At 32.4% G+C, this 15,261-nt stretch overlaps 1 protein-coding gene across 2 annotated transcripts in view; it reads left to right on the top strand.

The window, feature by feature from the left end:
* NIPBL (NIPBL cohesin loading factor) overlaps positions 1 to 15,261 on the top strand; it is a 201,103-nt gene that overhangs the window by 84,311 nt on the left and 101,531 nt on the right. For both annotated transcript variants that reach the window (XM_026016660.2, XM_026016661.2), the window contains exons 2-6: positions 4,062 to 4,204; positions 6,231 to 6,396; positions 8,742 to 8,869; positions 12,699 to 12,798; positions 13,367 to 13,518. In XM_026016660.2, the coding sequence (XP_025872445.1) occupies positions 4,141 to 4,204; positions 6,231 to 6,396; positions 8,742 to 8,869; positions 12,699 to 12,798; positions 13,367 to 13,518 (610 nt within the window). In that variant the 5' untranslated portion in view covers positions 4,062 to 4,140. The remainder of the gene's footprint in view (positions 1 to 4,061; positions 4,205 to 6,230; positions 6,397 to 8,741; positions 8,870 to 12,698; positions 12,799 to 13,366; positions 13,519 to 15,261) is intronic.

The raw sequence follows: 15,261 nt of genomic DNA, 5'->3' as shown, positions 1-15,261 counted from the left end.
GCTGTGCCACCGGGGCTGCCCTTCCTACAATGATTATACATATTTGTAACACTATGGTGAATTATATACTGGAACTTCAAATAATTTATATCTTTCCAAAGTAGGGATTTATTATACTATTGAAAAGACCTCCTTTTCCCAATTCACCTTTGTTTCTCCTGTTTTCCCGGATGTGTATTTTTTTAGTTAGCAGTGTTACTGCTAATTTTCTGGATCTCTGTTACACTCCAGGTAGTATGTCAGGTGATTTATATGCATTATTTTGTTGCATTTTCATCACCACTTAGGTGGGCTTCTATGTTCCCGCTCCCTCTTCCATTTCTTTCAGTTGGCAACTTTGACACTGCTTTGCCTTGGTGACCCACAATTAGACATTTTACCTGGCAGTATGCAATGTAAACTTACATTTCTGTTCCTTCCGTCTCTCTCAGTGTTGATCTCAACTCATTGATTTTATTTTACAATCCACTAATTGATCACCATTTATAAATTTTAACTAAAGTACTGCCTTAAGTGACAGTTCTAAAGCATTCATTATAATCTCCTTTCCCATTTGGTTACCGTTTCCTTCTGAACACATTGTTCCCCCCGGGATAATAATTTTCAGCTTCAGTTTCAGCAGTTTCATGAAAGATAGTATACTCTTATTTTATTTTATTATTTTTTTAAAGATTTTCTTTATTTATTCATGAGAGACACAGAGAAAGAGAGAGAGGCAGAGACACAGGCAGAGGGAGAAGCAGGCTCCATTCACGAAGCCCGATGTGGGACTCGATCCTAGGTCTCCAGGATCACACCCTGACCCAAAGGCAGACGCTCAACCGCTGAGCAACCCAGGTGTCCCTATTTTATTTTATTTTATTTTATTTTATTTTATTTTATTTTATTTATTTTATTTTATATTTTATTTTATTTTATTTTATTTTATTTTATTTTATTATTTTATTTTATTTTATTTTATTTTATTTTATTTTATTTTTTATTTTATTTTATTTTATTTTATTTTATTTATTTTTGATACTATCCTTTTATAGAGCCAGGTAGACCCAACACTGCCCAATCCAGAGCCAGAAATGTCATGTCTAATTAGTTAGAGTTCTGCATATTCCTTTTTAGAATTCTAGGAATGTTCTTTCTTGGTGGACTCTGATCACTTTCCAACATAGGCAGCAGCATTTCCACAAATTACTCATATTCATCAACATCTGTGACTTTAGCTAAAATTGTAAGTCCATTTCTACCAAAGTCTTCTCCTGTTCTTCAAAAGCTTGGCTTCCAATGAAATCTGCATAGTTCAGCAGTGAGGTGTAAATATATTTGTCAGTAGTCACCTACTCAGTCTGTACATTCAAGTACTTTAAACCAAAAAAGCATTGTTGCTTTCCTTTCTTTCCCCACTTACTTCCAGTTTTCAGTTGACATCACAGTAATAACATGTTATAAAGCACAACGATCTTATGGTTAAGTTTATTAATCTCCTAATCCATATGTGGTAACTAATTAAATCATTTTTGGAGCTAAAAACTCTAGCCTGGGTTGGATCTGCTTTACATGTTACCTGGGATTTAGGAAAACAGAGTAAAGTTAGTTAGCCCACAGTGGAACCCTCTTGCAGATTGTTCTCTATTGGTTCCTGTCCTCTGAATTAAATAACATGGTCACTTGTTACTTAATCTGTTTGAGTAGAGCAATTTACATTTACAGTAGTCATACAAAAATAACAAGATGTTTTGTGCTGTTCTGTACATAATTTGCATGCAATTATTTTTTCCCATTAATTACTAAGCATAAACTGGAACTTTTTTATTAGCCTAAATTTAGAAAAAATCTGTCACGTTTTGGTGATTTCTGTCACATTTTAAATTCTTTTCTTTTAAGTGCTTGATAGAATCGCTAAATTTGCATTGCTTCCTTAAATATCTTCAGTGTTAACCAAATTAATAACTTCAAAGAGTGAAGTCCCCAGTATAACAAGGCAAATGTAAGGTAGCCAGTATTATATCTTTCTTATACTATTTCCTGTACTATTTCCTTTCAGCGGGCTCCTACTAGCAAACTTTATGTCATTATTCATTAGAGTAAAGCAGAGTTGTATCCTTGGCTGGCTACTAGAAAAGAATTTCTTGTACATATGAAGAACATAAGTGTAAGAAAAAAAAAAAGAAATGATTACCAAAAAGACAAGGTAGTTGTTAACTATAGAAGGAACTAAGGTGCTAACTTTTTAGATGGTGGTTCTATAGATGTTTACTTTATAATTCTGTTAAGCCATGCATACATGTTTTATGAACTTGAGGAAAAAGAAAATATATTTCTTTAAGATTTTGTTTATTTGTTCATGAGACACAGAGAGGCAGAGACCTAGGAAGAGGAAGAAGCGAGCCCAATGTGGGACTCGATCTCCAGACCCAGGATCACGCCCTGAGCTTAAGACAGATGCTCAACCGCTGAGCCACCCAGGTGTCCCAAGAAAATTCTTAATTTTAGCTACCTGTATAATTCTACTTTTATTTTTTTTTAAGATTTATTTATTTATTTGAGAAAGAGAATGTGTGAGGTGAGGGGCAGAGGGAGAGAACCTTTCAAGCAGATTCATGAGATCATGACCTAAGCCAAAACCAAAAGTCAGATGCATAACCTACTGAGCCACCTAGGCACCCCTGTATACTATTACAAAAAAAAAAACAAAAAACAAAAAAAAAAACCTTATTTGCAAAATTATTGTGAGTAAGGGGAATTATTAGTGTTGTATCATTTCACTATTTTAAAGTTTACAACTCAAAACTTAGAGGTTCTCTTAACAGTGACTGATAAGCAGATACAACCTCAAGAAAGATGTTTAAACTGGAAATTATAATTCCGTTTTCTGTTGTAGCACTGTGTTTTAGTTGACATGCAGTAGACTTCTATTTACTAATGAGTTTATAAAGTTATTTAATAAAAGCATATCTTAGATTAGTGTATACCTTATTAAAATGTTGTATTGTATACTCCAAAAAAGGTTCTTCGGTAAGTACACTGTTTAAGGAAAAATAAAGGTTCCAAAAACCACATGTTAAAATTAAGATGAGAAAAATTGGGGGACATTGAGCAGAATGGAAAACATGTTCAGGAATTTTACAGAATGTACACACAGACAAACAGAATTACATCATAATAAAACTGACTATTTAAGTCAACTAGGTTATATAGGAACATCAAAATGTTAACACATTTCTCTGTCCTTTATGTGGTTGTATATTAATTATGTGATTGGTTGATACAAAGAACATGGAGTGGTAATTGGGAAGACAAGGTAAGCACATGAACATTAATTATATAAGAATGAAACAAGATAAGTTTCAAAAAATGGCACAAAGGAATATATAATTATTTACAAAAGAATGTTGAACTATAAGTGAAGGTTAGATTAAGATAGGCTTTTAGCTGAATTTGAAGTTTCATGAAGTATAGTAAGAACTTGCCCTAAATCTTGAAGAATTATAGGATTAAGGCTAAAGTATAGATGGGCTACCCAGGTAGGGGGATATATAGGTAAATAAATACAAATATGAAAATACAAGGTGGATTCAAGATAATCTGATCAGTGTGGTTAAAGAGGATGGTTTATGTAGGACAGTAGTAAAAGACATAGCTAGCAAGGTAAGTTGAAACCTTTAATGGTTTATGATGTGGAGAATCATAGTGCTTGTCAAAATTGAGTATCTCAGTTTAGTAATATAGACTACTGGTTACACAGGCTTCTTAAGCCAGGTTGCTTTTGTTCTAATCTTTCCCTACATGTTACTTTAAGCTCCCTGTTAATTAATTTCCTCACCAGTAAAATGCAGAAAATAATAGTACATACCTTATAATGTTGTTGTGAGAACTAAATGAGTCAATATATGCAAAGCACTTTGCAGGATCTAATGTATGATAACATATATATGAATGGTAGCTATTATTGTTACATAGGTTGACAAACAAGAAAAGCAGAATATCTTATTTTTTATAGGCATTTCCCTAATAGTATTATATTTGATATATTTTTACAAATAATTGTCTGGTTTTTTTTATTGCAGTGTTTGGGAAATGGAAAGTAATGACAGCTGGCACCTGAACTAAGTACTTTTATAGGCAACACCATTCCAGAACTTCAGGATGAATGGGGATATGCCCCATGTCCCCATCACTACTCTTGCGGGGATTGCTAGTCTCACAGACCGTAAGTTTGGTTAATTTATCTAATTTATTTTCTATTCTGTGTTAACAATGATTTTAAGAGAGACTATAGAAAAAAATTATTTGTAGTTGTCATAAATAACAAATTATTTAAAATGCTAGATTTTGAATGACAACATTATTCCTTTGGTTTATTGTCATGCATGTAAAGTAACAAAATTAATATAGTCAATGAATATAGGATCATTTCTGTTTGATCCTAGAACCATTAGAAAATGATGGCATTTGCTTGTTTAAAGGTCTTAAACAATAAAAGGACTAATGCAGTAGTCAAGACCAAAGATGAGACAAAGCATTAAAGAAAAAATTAAAACTGAAGAAGCATGGATTCGCATATAGGGACAAATATAGACTTTTTAAAAAGCATTTCTAGAAATGGTAACTGAAACTGTCCTTTAAAGAAGGGTTGATAGCTTAACTTAATCTAATTTCTTAGCAATGTTCATTTTGGATGTCATCTTCAGTAATCTGTTGGGAGTTTGTCATAGATATCAGCAGCCCCTTTTACTCTGGTCATTTAAGTTCAAAGACCTTTGTCATCCTTTTGAGATTTACTTAGTATAACACAGTTTTTTAGGGACTTTATGGTAGCCAACTCTAACTTGAATCCTTAGTCCCTGGGTAATGATACAAAAAACAGCCTATAGTGTTAATCCAGTGTCATCCTATCTGACGAAATAAAGGGAAAAAGGGATAGGAGAGAGAAGAGTAGAAGATGAGGATATCACATTATGCAAGCTTTGGGGCTTTATAGTAAAGGAGCTATGAGAAAATAATTTTAAGATGTGTTTTATTCTGTGCTTAGTAGTCCTTGATATTATTTTCCTGTTGTTGTTAATTTCCAACTGGTTTTAATGGAAGTAAAATAGTTAATAGCTGATAGCTTTGGGGTTAGGAAACTAACATGGCTAGTTTGTAAAATCTGAGATAAGAAAGTAGCTAGTGGAGTTAGGATAACACAGGTAAGAAAACTTCTGAAACTGTCTGTTTTCATTGTCATTTTGGTATAGGTAAAGCATAAACTCATATAGGAGTGCCAAATCAGATATACTACCAGGGATTTATTTTTGGTTATCCTCCCTGTTAGCTCAGTTGTACCTTATATAAAGAGTTTGCCCAATAAACCCTTTATTAAGTAATAATTTGTTTTCTGTATTTTTATTGATAAAAAACCTGTTATTAGCCACTGGGGCTGACCAGCCTATTACACTGTATAGGTGATTAGAAATTAAGCCAAAAACAAAGATACTTTAATTAACTTTCTTATCTTTTACTTTAGACAAATGAATAGATTTCCATTATGTGAAGAGACAGTAAATAGCTGAATTTAAACTACTATATAAACATTTATGTCCTTTTGTTTGCTGTTAGAGTAGAATGAAGAGAGGAGAGAATGGTTTAGGAATTTATAACTGAAAGCATAACTCCTTAGATATTTGGCTTCCTCCAGAATCCCTATTCTATAAATGTCCTTCTGCTAAAGTGATCTATTTATTTTTTATGTATACTTAAGCTTTTAAAAAACACAATACTTGTCTATCTGGTGAAAAGTTTGGTATAATTACTTGGTTTATTTATATGGGACTAGTGATTCCGATAAATCTCAGAAGCAAAAATAAATGAGATTAATGAATGTATTCTCAATTCTTAAAAGTTACTTTTTAAGCCTACCTTTTTGGCTACTCATTTATTAAATGAATAAAGATTTAAGATATGGAAAGTCATGCCTATAAAGGAGTTGAGTTTTATTCTTAGAGAGGAATAAACTCTGTTACTGCCCAAGTGATGTTTCAGGGTTCTATAGAGTTGATTGGGGCTTTTGGGGGAGAGGTAGAATGCATTTTAATAATTTGTCACATTAATATTTGTAACTTTTTTTAATCCCAAAATATTTGTAAGCAAATTTTTATTTTTATTTTTTTTTTGTAAGCAAATTTTTATAAGCAAATATTGTGAAAAGACTTCTTACAGTCCCCCAAGTTCTAATAATCTGATTTTATTCCAAATAGTCCTGAACCAGCTGCCTCTTCCATCCCCTTTACCTGCTACAACTACAAAGAGCCTTCTCTTTAATGCACGAATAGCAGAAGAGGTGAACTGCCTTTTGGCCTGTAGGGATGATAATTTGGTTTCACAGCTTGTCCATAGCCTCAACCAGGTATCAACAGATCACATGTAAGTATAATTTAAAAGTGAAAAATTTTGGTCTAAGAGAGTCAATATTCCTGGTTTTATTCTTTATTTCAGAAATTTTACATACATAGTTTAGTTTTAAAATATATGAATATCCAAGTGAGCCTTACAATGAGATTTATTGTTATTTTGAGACGATAGTTCTGACCCATGTAGCTATATGAAGATCTTTTCAACTCTTTTTGAATAATTTTGGGATTCATCAAGGATCTGGGGCAGGGAGGTCTAAAGTTGCTCAAGAAGCTGTCACCCTCTTGGTATTGCTAGAGTGGATATAATTCCCACACACTAGGGACTACACTACTAGCTTTATTTGGAATAGGCTCACATGCTTTCCAAAGGAAGTTAACCAAAACTCCAGGACTGCCTCTATGGATGGCTACTACAAAATTGAGAGTAATTTTCCTTAGGATTTATCATACCATCTGAACATAAGTGTTTATTTTCACACAGTAGATTTTTTAAAATAACAGAAACATAAGTTATATATCTTGTTTATAAAATCTTTGCATATGAATATACTTTTAAAAATTTTTACTGCAAAACTAGTACATACTTACAATATCTTAACATGGAAATGTATAAAAAGTTCAGTTTCTCGGAGTGCCTGGCTCAGTTATAGAGCTTGTGACTCTTGATCTCAGGGTTGTAAGTTTGAGCCCCTTGGGTACAGAGATTACTTTAAAATCTTAAAAAAAAAAAAAAAAAAAAAAGCTAAATCTCTCACTCTTATCCCTTCACATCTCATTTATACAGTGGTACTCATGTATTCTTCCTTTTTTAATTTTTGCTTTTTTTTTTTAAGTTTTATTTACTTATTTGAAAGAGAGAGTGCATATGTGAGCAGGGGTTTGTGGAGGCAGAAGGAGAGGTACAGAGAATCTTCAAGCAGACTGCCCACTGAGCATGGAGTTGAACACAGGGCCCAGTCCCAGAACCCTGAGATGATGACCTGAGCTGAATCAAGAGCTTAACCAACAGAGCCACCCAGGCATCCCTAATTTTTGTTTTTAATTTAAAGATTCATTATTTAGAGGTATGAGAATAAAACATATTATAATGGAGAAGTGATGACTCTTCCAGTAATATATTTAATGTGAGTTGTTGATGGAAAAACTGAGAAATAATTGGTAAAAATTAAAAGGAAATCTAATACTAATAATGTCACTCCAGAAATTGAAGTGTCTAAATATTATATTACTATTTATATCTATACATACTTAATAATTATCACCAAATATTTAGAAAGATAAATAGCACATATACATTTATGATTTATTTTTTGGAGAACTGCTTTAAGATTGCCCTAGAGATAATTGAAATTTATCATTGGACACCATCTTTATAAATCTTTCTTATTAGGTTTAATGAGCAGAACAGAGACATGTAGAATGTAAAGTTGAAAACACTATGTGTATTTCATTTTACCATTTATGTTCCATCGTTGAAAATTTAATTTGCTCCTTACTTTCAAGTATATTGACAATTACAACTATGCTTAACCACTTGCTTGGGGTTTTTTGCTACCTGATGTCTTTATTTGAGAAAAGAATATTAGATGGAAAAATTACATAATCTCTGGGTCTTGTCTTAACCAGTGTGGCAGCATTATTTCATTCAGAGAACATTCTCAGAAAGGCAGACTCATATTCAAATGTAAGAGAGAAAATATATTCTAAACCCAAACATCAGCTTCTGTGCATAATTATCATCTCTGATAATTATATCATCCATTATTTTGAATACTTTAGAGTAGATTCTGTTTTCTACTTTGAAACTAATGTGAACATTCTTTTCTTTTTTTTTTTTTTAAAGATTTATTTGTTTGTTCATGAGTGACACAGAGAAAGAGACAGGCAGAGACATAGGCAGAAGGAGAAGCAGGCTCCTCGCAGGGAGCCTGATGTGGGACTCGATCCCAGATCCTGGGATCACGTCCTGAGCCGGAGGCAGATGCTCAACTGCTGAACCACCAGGTGTCCCTAATGAGAACATTCTTAAATAAACTCATAGTTCCATAAAATAATGTTTGGGCCTTTTTGTCCCCTCTCACTCTGTTTAAAATAAAATGAGGAAAAATGTTTTCCTTAGAAGAACTCTTCACTGTCATTTTGATAACTATATTCCAGGAATAGCATCTTTGAAATCCGTGAAATTGATAGACATCTTTTGTGTTTTTTTTTTTTTTTTTTTTTTTGCTGTAAGTTCTTGATTTTCTACCTCAGTCTTTTCTGAATTTCACTAGTGAATTGCTATCTAACTAAAACATAGAATAGGGAATTCTCAATCACTATTTTAATTTTTGATACTTATTTTTTTAATTCCAGAGAATTGAAAGATAACCTTGGCAGTGATGATCCAGAAGGTGACATACCAGTCTTGTTGCAGGCCGTCCTGGCAAGGAGTCCTAATGTTTTCAGGGAGAAAAGTATGCAGAACAGATATGTACAAAGTGGTGAGATTTTTCATTGAATTTTATATTATTGTATTTTTTTGTGGCTCTCCTGTCAGAGCTTGCATGTAATTAAATTAAAGTGTCTCCTTTAATAAGGTAGCCTAGTCTCTGAATGCTGTGTTGATACCTTGAATCCAGCCAAGAGAAAGTAGGAAACTAAATGGGTGTTAATATTCTTGCAGTTTAATATGTAACTAAATTCCTTGGGAATTAGAAGTGTATTTTGTTAAATATTTCAGAATGTATTCGTTTATTCAGTCAAAGAGCTTTAGAAGTCTTTTTTATTTTAGGAAATCATGGAATTGATAAGAAAGGAATCTTTTCATTAATCAAATAATAAAAATATATAGAGCTTTTCAATATATAGTACTTGTAGTACTTGTATAAATAATTATACCAAGTATTAATTTTAGTACTGATGATTACATTCAGTTATATAGTAACTGGTTTAACACTTCTGTTGCCATAGCAACAGAAAAGTACGCTTGTAAGTATTATTGTATTATTAAGGAAAAAATCTATAATAAATACCATAAAAAGCAGAAGAGTATGATATTCAACATAGATAAAATTTTTATGTAGTCAAGGAGTACCCATGAACATCTTTACTAAATCTGACAAGCCCAGGTACTTATTTGCCTCTCAAAATTAAAATAGTCAGAAGGGAAGAGGTTAGACAACTCAGAGGGTCCGACTTAGTTAACTGATGAATTGTATTCAAGAATATTGTCAATTTTATTTACAATACCTCCATGAAGCCCTCCACTCCATCTCCTAGTTTTGTCTTATTTTTTTAAAATAGTATTTGTTAATTTTGTAAATGTCTCTGTGAGCTGTTTTTTTTAAAATAGTTGTATAGTTACTATCCATTCCCTAAATTGCATCTGTAGAAATGCCTCTGCCCAAATTCCCCTTTCATCAAATTGAAGGCAGATCTGCAGGACTACACTATCTGTGTACCAGAACCAACAAGCTAGGTTGCTGTAGGAGGAGACAGATAGGCATAGTGAAAGTAAATTTAGAATTAAAATGCTCTGAAAGAATGTTGCAATGAAAGAAATTACGGAGAGATCATTGATTGGAAGAAAAACTTACAGGATAGGAACATTAAGTTTAAGATAATGTGAATAGATATAAAATTGAATAAAAGATGTCTTCCAAAGCTATTTAAACTACATTATGTAACATTTTAAAATACTTAATTTGGGTACTAAATCATTCTAGTAAAAACTGAGTTTTCATCTTTCAGTCACACATTTTGTAATTTATACTACTTGCGGTTATATTTTACTCAAAAATATTGATTTCTCCATATCATATTTTGTGAAAACATAAACTTAGCATTAAAAAATGAATTGATTTAGTGCATATTATGATTTTTTTTCCTAAGCATTTCCCTGGTGATAGTCGGCTTAAAATTTTAAAAAGTGATTCTTGTTTGCTAAATGTAAATGGGAGTCACACATATGAAGCCAATTTAATAATATGCAAATCACTTTATTTTAATTCTTTGGAACTTTGAAATAATCAGAAAGGACTTTTAGAAATTTCATTTGCCTTCTTCTTTTTTTTTTAATAAAGCCATTGCTGTCAAACTAGTAATTCCAACTTGTCCCAGATATTTTTTAGCTCTCATCTCATAGAGAATTGCTCTCCCTCAAAAAAAAATAATAATAACCAAAATAATTATAGTAATTAAATTATTTTTTTAGTAATTAAATTATTAAGCTATGGAACACACTTAGTACCAAATTGGAGTGGGAACAGAAAGCTCAGAAGTTAGTTCAGACTTCATATAAAAGAAAACACACTGCTAGTGGTAGATTCTGGGGTGATTTTGAGCCTTCATCTCATTCAGCTACTGTTTTAGGGCTAGAGTCCCATTCTTCAGTATTCCTGGCAAATGGGCATTTAACTTCTGTTTGAATGTTCTTGGTGAAAGGCACTCTTTTTTTTTTTTTGGAGTTCAATTTGCCAACATATACCATAACAACCAGTGCTCATCCTGCCAAGTGCCCCCTCAGTGCCCATCACCCAGTCACCCCATCCCCCCGCCCACCTCTCCTTCCACTACCCCTTGTTCATTTCCCAGGGTTAGGTGTCTCTCATGTTTTATCACCCTCACTGATATTTTCACTCATTTTCTCTCCATTTGCCTTTATTCCCTTTCACTAATTTTTATATTCCCCAAATGAATGAGACCATATAATGTTTGTCCTTTTCCAATTGACTTATTTTACTCAGCATAATACCCTCCAGGTCCCTCCACGTCGAAGCAAATGGTGGGTATTTGTCATTTCTAATGGTTGAGTAATATTCCATTATATACATAGACCACATCTTCTTTATCCATTCATCTTTCGATGGACACCAAGGCTCCTTTCACAGTTGGGCTATTGTGGACATTGCTGCTATAAATATCGGGGTGCAGGTGTCCCGGCGTTTCACTGCATCTGTATCTTTGGGGTGCAATTGCTGGGTCATAGGGCAGATCTATTTTTAACTCTTTGAGGAACCTCCACACAGTTTTCCAGAGTGGCTGTACCAGTTCACATTCCCACCAACAGTGCAAGAGGGTTCCCCTTTCTCCACATCCTCTCCAACATTTGTTGTTTCCTGTCTTATTTTCCCCATTCTCATTGGTGTGAGGTGGTATCTCATTGTGGTTTTGATTTCTATTTCCATGATGGCCAGTGATGCGGAGCATTTTCTCATGTGCTTGTTGGCCATGTCTATGTCTTCGTCTGTGAGATTTCTGTTCATGTCTTTTGCCCTTTTCATGATTGGATTGTTTGTTTCTTTGCTGTTGAGTGTAATAAGTTCTTTATAGACCTTGGATACTAGCCCTTTATCTGATAGGTCATTTGCAAATATCTTCTCCCATTCTGTAGGTTGTCTTTTAGTTTTGTTGACTGTTTCTTTGGCTGTGAAAGGCACTTTTCATATCAGTTAGTAGGAAATGGAATTTGGGAATATAATGTGATACTTATAGCTCCCCAAAAGATTGGCTATCATAAGAAAGAATATCATATCATTGGTATCATAAGAAAGTTCGGGGTTAATCATAGATTTTATTTTTTATTTTAAAATGTCTAAATAACTGAATTTTTCCGCATCTCCTGTATAACAAAATGCCATTTGTGTAATAATTGAAGGGACAGTGTCTAGCTTGAAAAGAAATATGAGAATCTGAAAGCTATCCTCACACTTTCATTTTTTAATCAAATATTCATTTAATCCTTACTATGTGGCAAAGAATTATTGTGGAAGAAAGAATCGGAGCATTCTGTTTCACATCAAAACATCAATATGGAAATCACAGCAACTCATACTTTGGGCTCTTCAGTAAAATAGTATTTTAAAACTGAGATCTGAATCACAGTGAAACAAATGGTGTTGTGAAATGAAGCTTCTAAAGACTGGAGATGTCTGTAATAAAGTATTCCATATAATGGAAAAACCACCCAAGGACCTATTGTAGGAGGAATTGTGTAGTATTTGGTATTTGGTCAGAGGTCACATAAAGTGATTTCTAAAGGTTCTTTTTAGTTATAAGGCTAAATGACAGGACATTAAGTAAACAAGTACCTTTTTTTTTTTTTTTTTTTTTTAAATCTCTATCTCTGGTCCTGGATTAGTTATATAGTAAAAGGATGTTTTGGTAACATTGGTTGTACTTGATACTTAGCTTCTCTGTTTTGCTCTTCAAAATGAATATGTGGGTCAAAAAAAGGAAAGAACTTTTGAAATATTTATGATAGAGCCATTACTATAAATTATTTAAAGGATATTTTACTATTAAAATAACATGTTTTCCACTTTTATGTAGGAATGATGATGTCTCAGTATAAACTTTCTCAGAATTCCATGCACAGTAGTCCTGCATCTTCCAATTATCAACAAACCACTATCTCACATAGCCCCTCCAGGTAATAACATGCATCATTTTATGAAGTACTATTTTCTGTAATAAATATGCTTGTGGATGTACACTGTATTTATATCTTTAGGTAATGGTGAATTATATGTAATTGAAAAGTTGAAATGCTTAGCCTTAAATAGTAATTCACATGAACATTTGTCTTAAAATGTTAGATTCAATAATGTTCTAATATACTAATTGCATTAACTACCATCTTTGTGACTTAATTTTACACAGACAAAAGATGTGTTAAAATAATGTGTTTGAGATAAATAAGAATATTTATAAAGGACAATTTAATTGATAAAGGAGCATGACTATATTATCTTAAACAAATAGATACTTATATGCAAGTAAAAATGAATTACTTGTTTTGTTTTTACAAATTATTTAATGTAACCCTTAGTTTATGAACCATAAATAATTTTTAAATTCTCTATTTTTCAAAATTTACTGTGCATATAGATTTTGTTTTATACAGATCAGAGCTTGGAGAATTTTATGACTGTGAAATCTCAAAGAGTAGCATATTTATTTCATTTCCTGATATTGTTTATTTGGATTTTGGGTTTTAGCCGGTTTGTGCCACCACAGACAAGCTCTGGGAACAGATTTATGCCACAACAAAATAGCCCAGTGCCTAGTCCATATGCCCCACAAAGCCCTGCAGGATACATGCCATATTCCCATCCTTCAAGTTACACAACACATCCCCAGATGCAGCAAGGTAAGAAAGTTGATTATTTATAGGGAATGCCTGTAATTTATTTTTTCTTTTTATGATTTTTTAAAATACAAACTAAAAGACTATCCTGAAATTCATCATTTGGTAGGTAAAAGGATCCCTGTCATATGATTCTTTATTGAGTCATATTAGGTTATTATACAATGGAATATATTATAGTTATGAAATTAGGAATTTATTTTCTTAATTGGGCTTTCTTCTTACATAGCACTAAGCCAAAAAAGGATTATGTTTTAATTGCTAACGTATAAATAGTGTGAAAATTTTACTATGAAGTAAATACAGTGCTGGTAGAAAAAATAATCTTAGATGCAAAAATTTCTGGAATTAGATTACTAGTTTTCAATTGAAATTAGTTGATAATATGTCTTTTTAAGGTTATATTGCTTTGGGACTATGTCATGGCTTCTAAATAAGTTTTTATTAGTAGTATAAATAAAGTATATACCTAAAAGTTAAAAAAAAAAAAAAAAGGGAGGGGAGCACCAGGGTGGCTCAGTGATTGAGCATCTCCCATCGGCTCAGGTCATGATTCTGGGGTCCTGGGATTGAGTCCCGCTTTAGGCTCCCTGCAGGGAGCCTGCTTCTCCCTCTGCCTATAAATAAAATCTTTAAAAAGAAGAAAAAGCATATCCTTTTTTTTGAGAAATTTTAAAAAGTACAAAAGGAAATATAACAAATATCTATCTGTGTTTTGTCCCCTGTAATTAACAGCAATTTTCAACATTTGCAATCAATTATAAGTTCCTGTATATATTCTTCTTTTCTATTATGCATGGAGTCAAACATCCTTTATAAACTTTGTAACTTACAAACCTTTAATTTAGGCATTGATCAAAACAGCAAACTTCTAGATAATGAAATACTAGGTTAAGACTATTTTATACACTAATTTAAGGGAAAACTAGGAGGCAGATCACACATTTGGAATAGATAGTTCCAAAATTACAGAATTTAGCTTGAATGCTGAACATGAGTATGCATATATTTTGTAGCTTCTTGATACTTGTGAAATACTAGTATACTCTGGCACACAAAAGTATGAGGAACATTTTAACTGTAGTGAAAGGAAAATGTTATAAGAAGGACCCATTTGTTCTTTACAGAAATATCCACATACACGTTCATATATGTAGGAAAGAACATAAACTTTTGCTTTGATTACTCTTGTTTTTTAAACAAGATAAACCCGGCTTTTTCAAAAGAAAAATTGAAATCACAAAATCAAAAGAGAAATATTAGTTTGAGCATCTGCCTTTTCAGTAATGACTCATTTCTTGGAAATTCTCAGGTATTTGAGAAACTAAAAATGTTATTCAGGGATTAGCCCCACCTAGATATTAAGGTTATCATAAATAAGAAAATGTAGTGTGGTAAGGAACAAATGGGATAGTAAGTGGGACAGAAAAGAATCCAGAAATAAGGCAAATATATATGGAAATTTAGAGTATGTGGAAGATAACATTTAAAACATTTTTTTCAACCTTATGTTATAAAATTTTTAGCTGTGCAGAAAAGTTGAAAGATGAGCACAGTGAACTCTTTCATCAACAGGCATCATAAGTCTTTGCCATTCAATACATCTGCTAAGAAGAAAAAAATTATATAAACACCAAATGTAATAATTCACCTCTAAGAAAATTAAGAATAGTTCTGTACTGTCATTTAATATGCAGTCTGTATTCAGTTTTCACCATTGTCCCAAATACATCTTTCATGTTTTCT

The sequence above is a fragment of the Vulpes vulpes genome, chromosome 4, assembly GCF_048418805.1.
Source record: "Vulpes vulpes isolate BD-2025 chromosome 4, VulVul3, whole genome shotgun sequence".
In the NCBI taxonomy this organism is placed as follows: Eukaryota; Metazoa; Chordata; class Mammalia; order Carnivora; family Canidae; genus Vulpes; species Vulpes vulpes.
The sequence above is the reverse complement of the archived record's forward strand: the minus strand, read 5'-3'. Positions and strand labels throughout refer to the sequence as shown.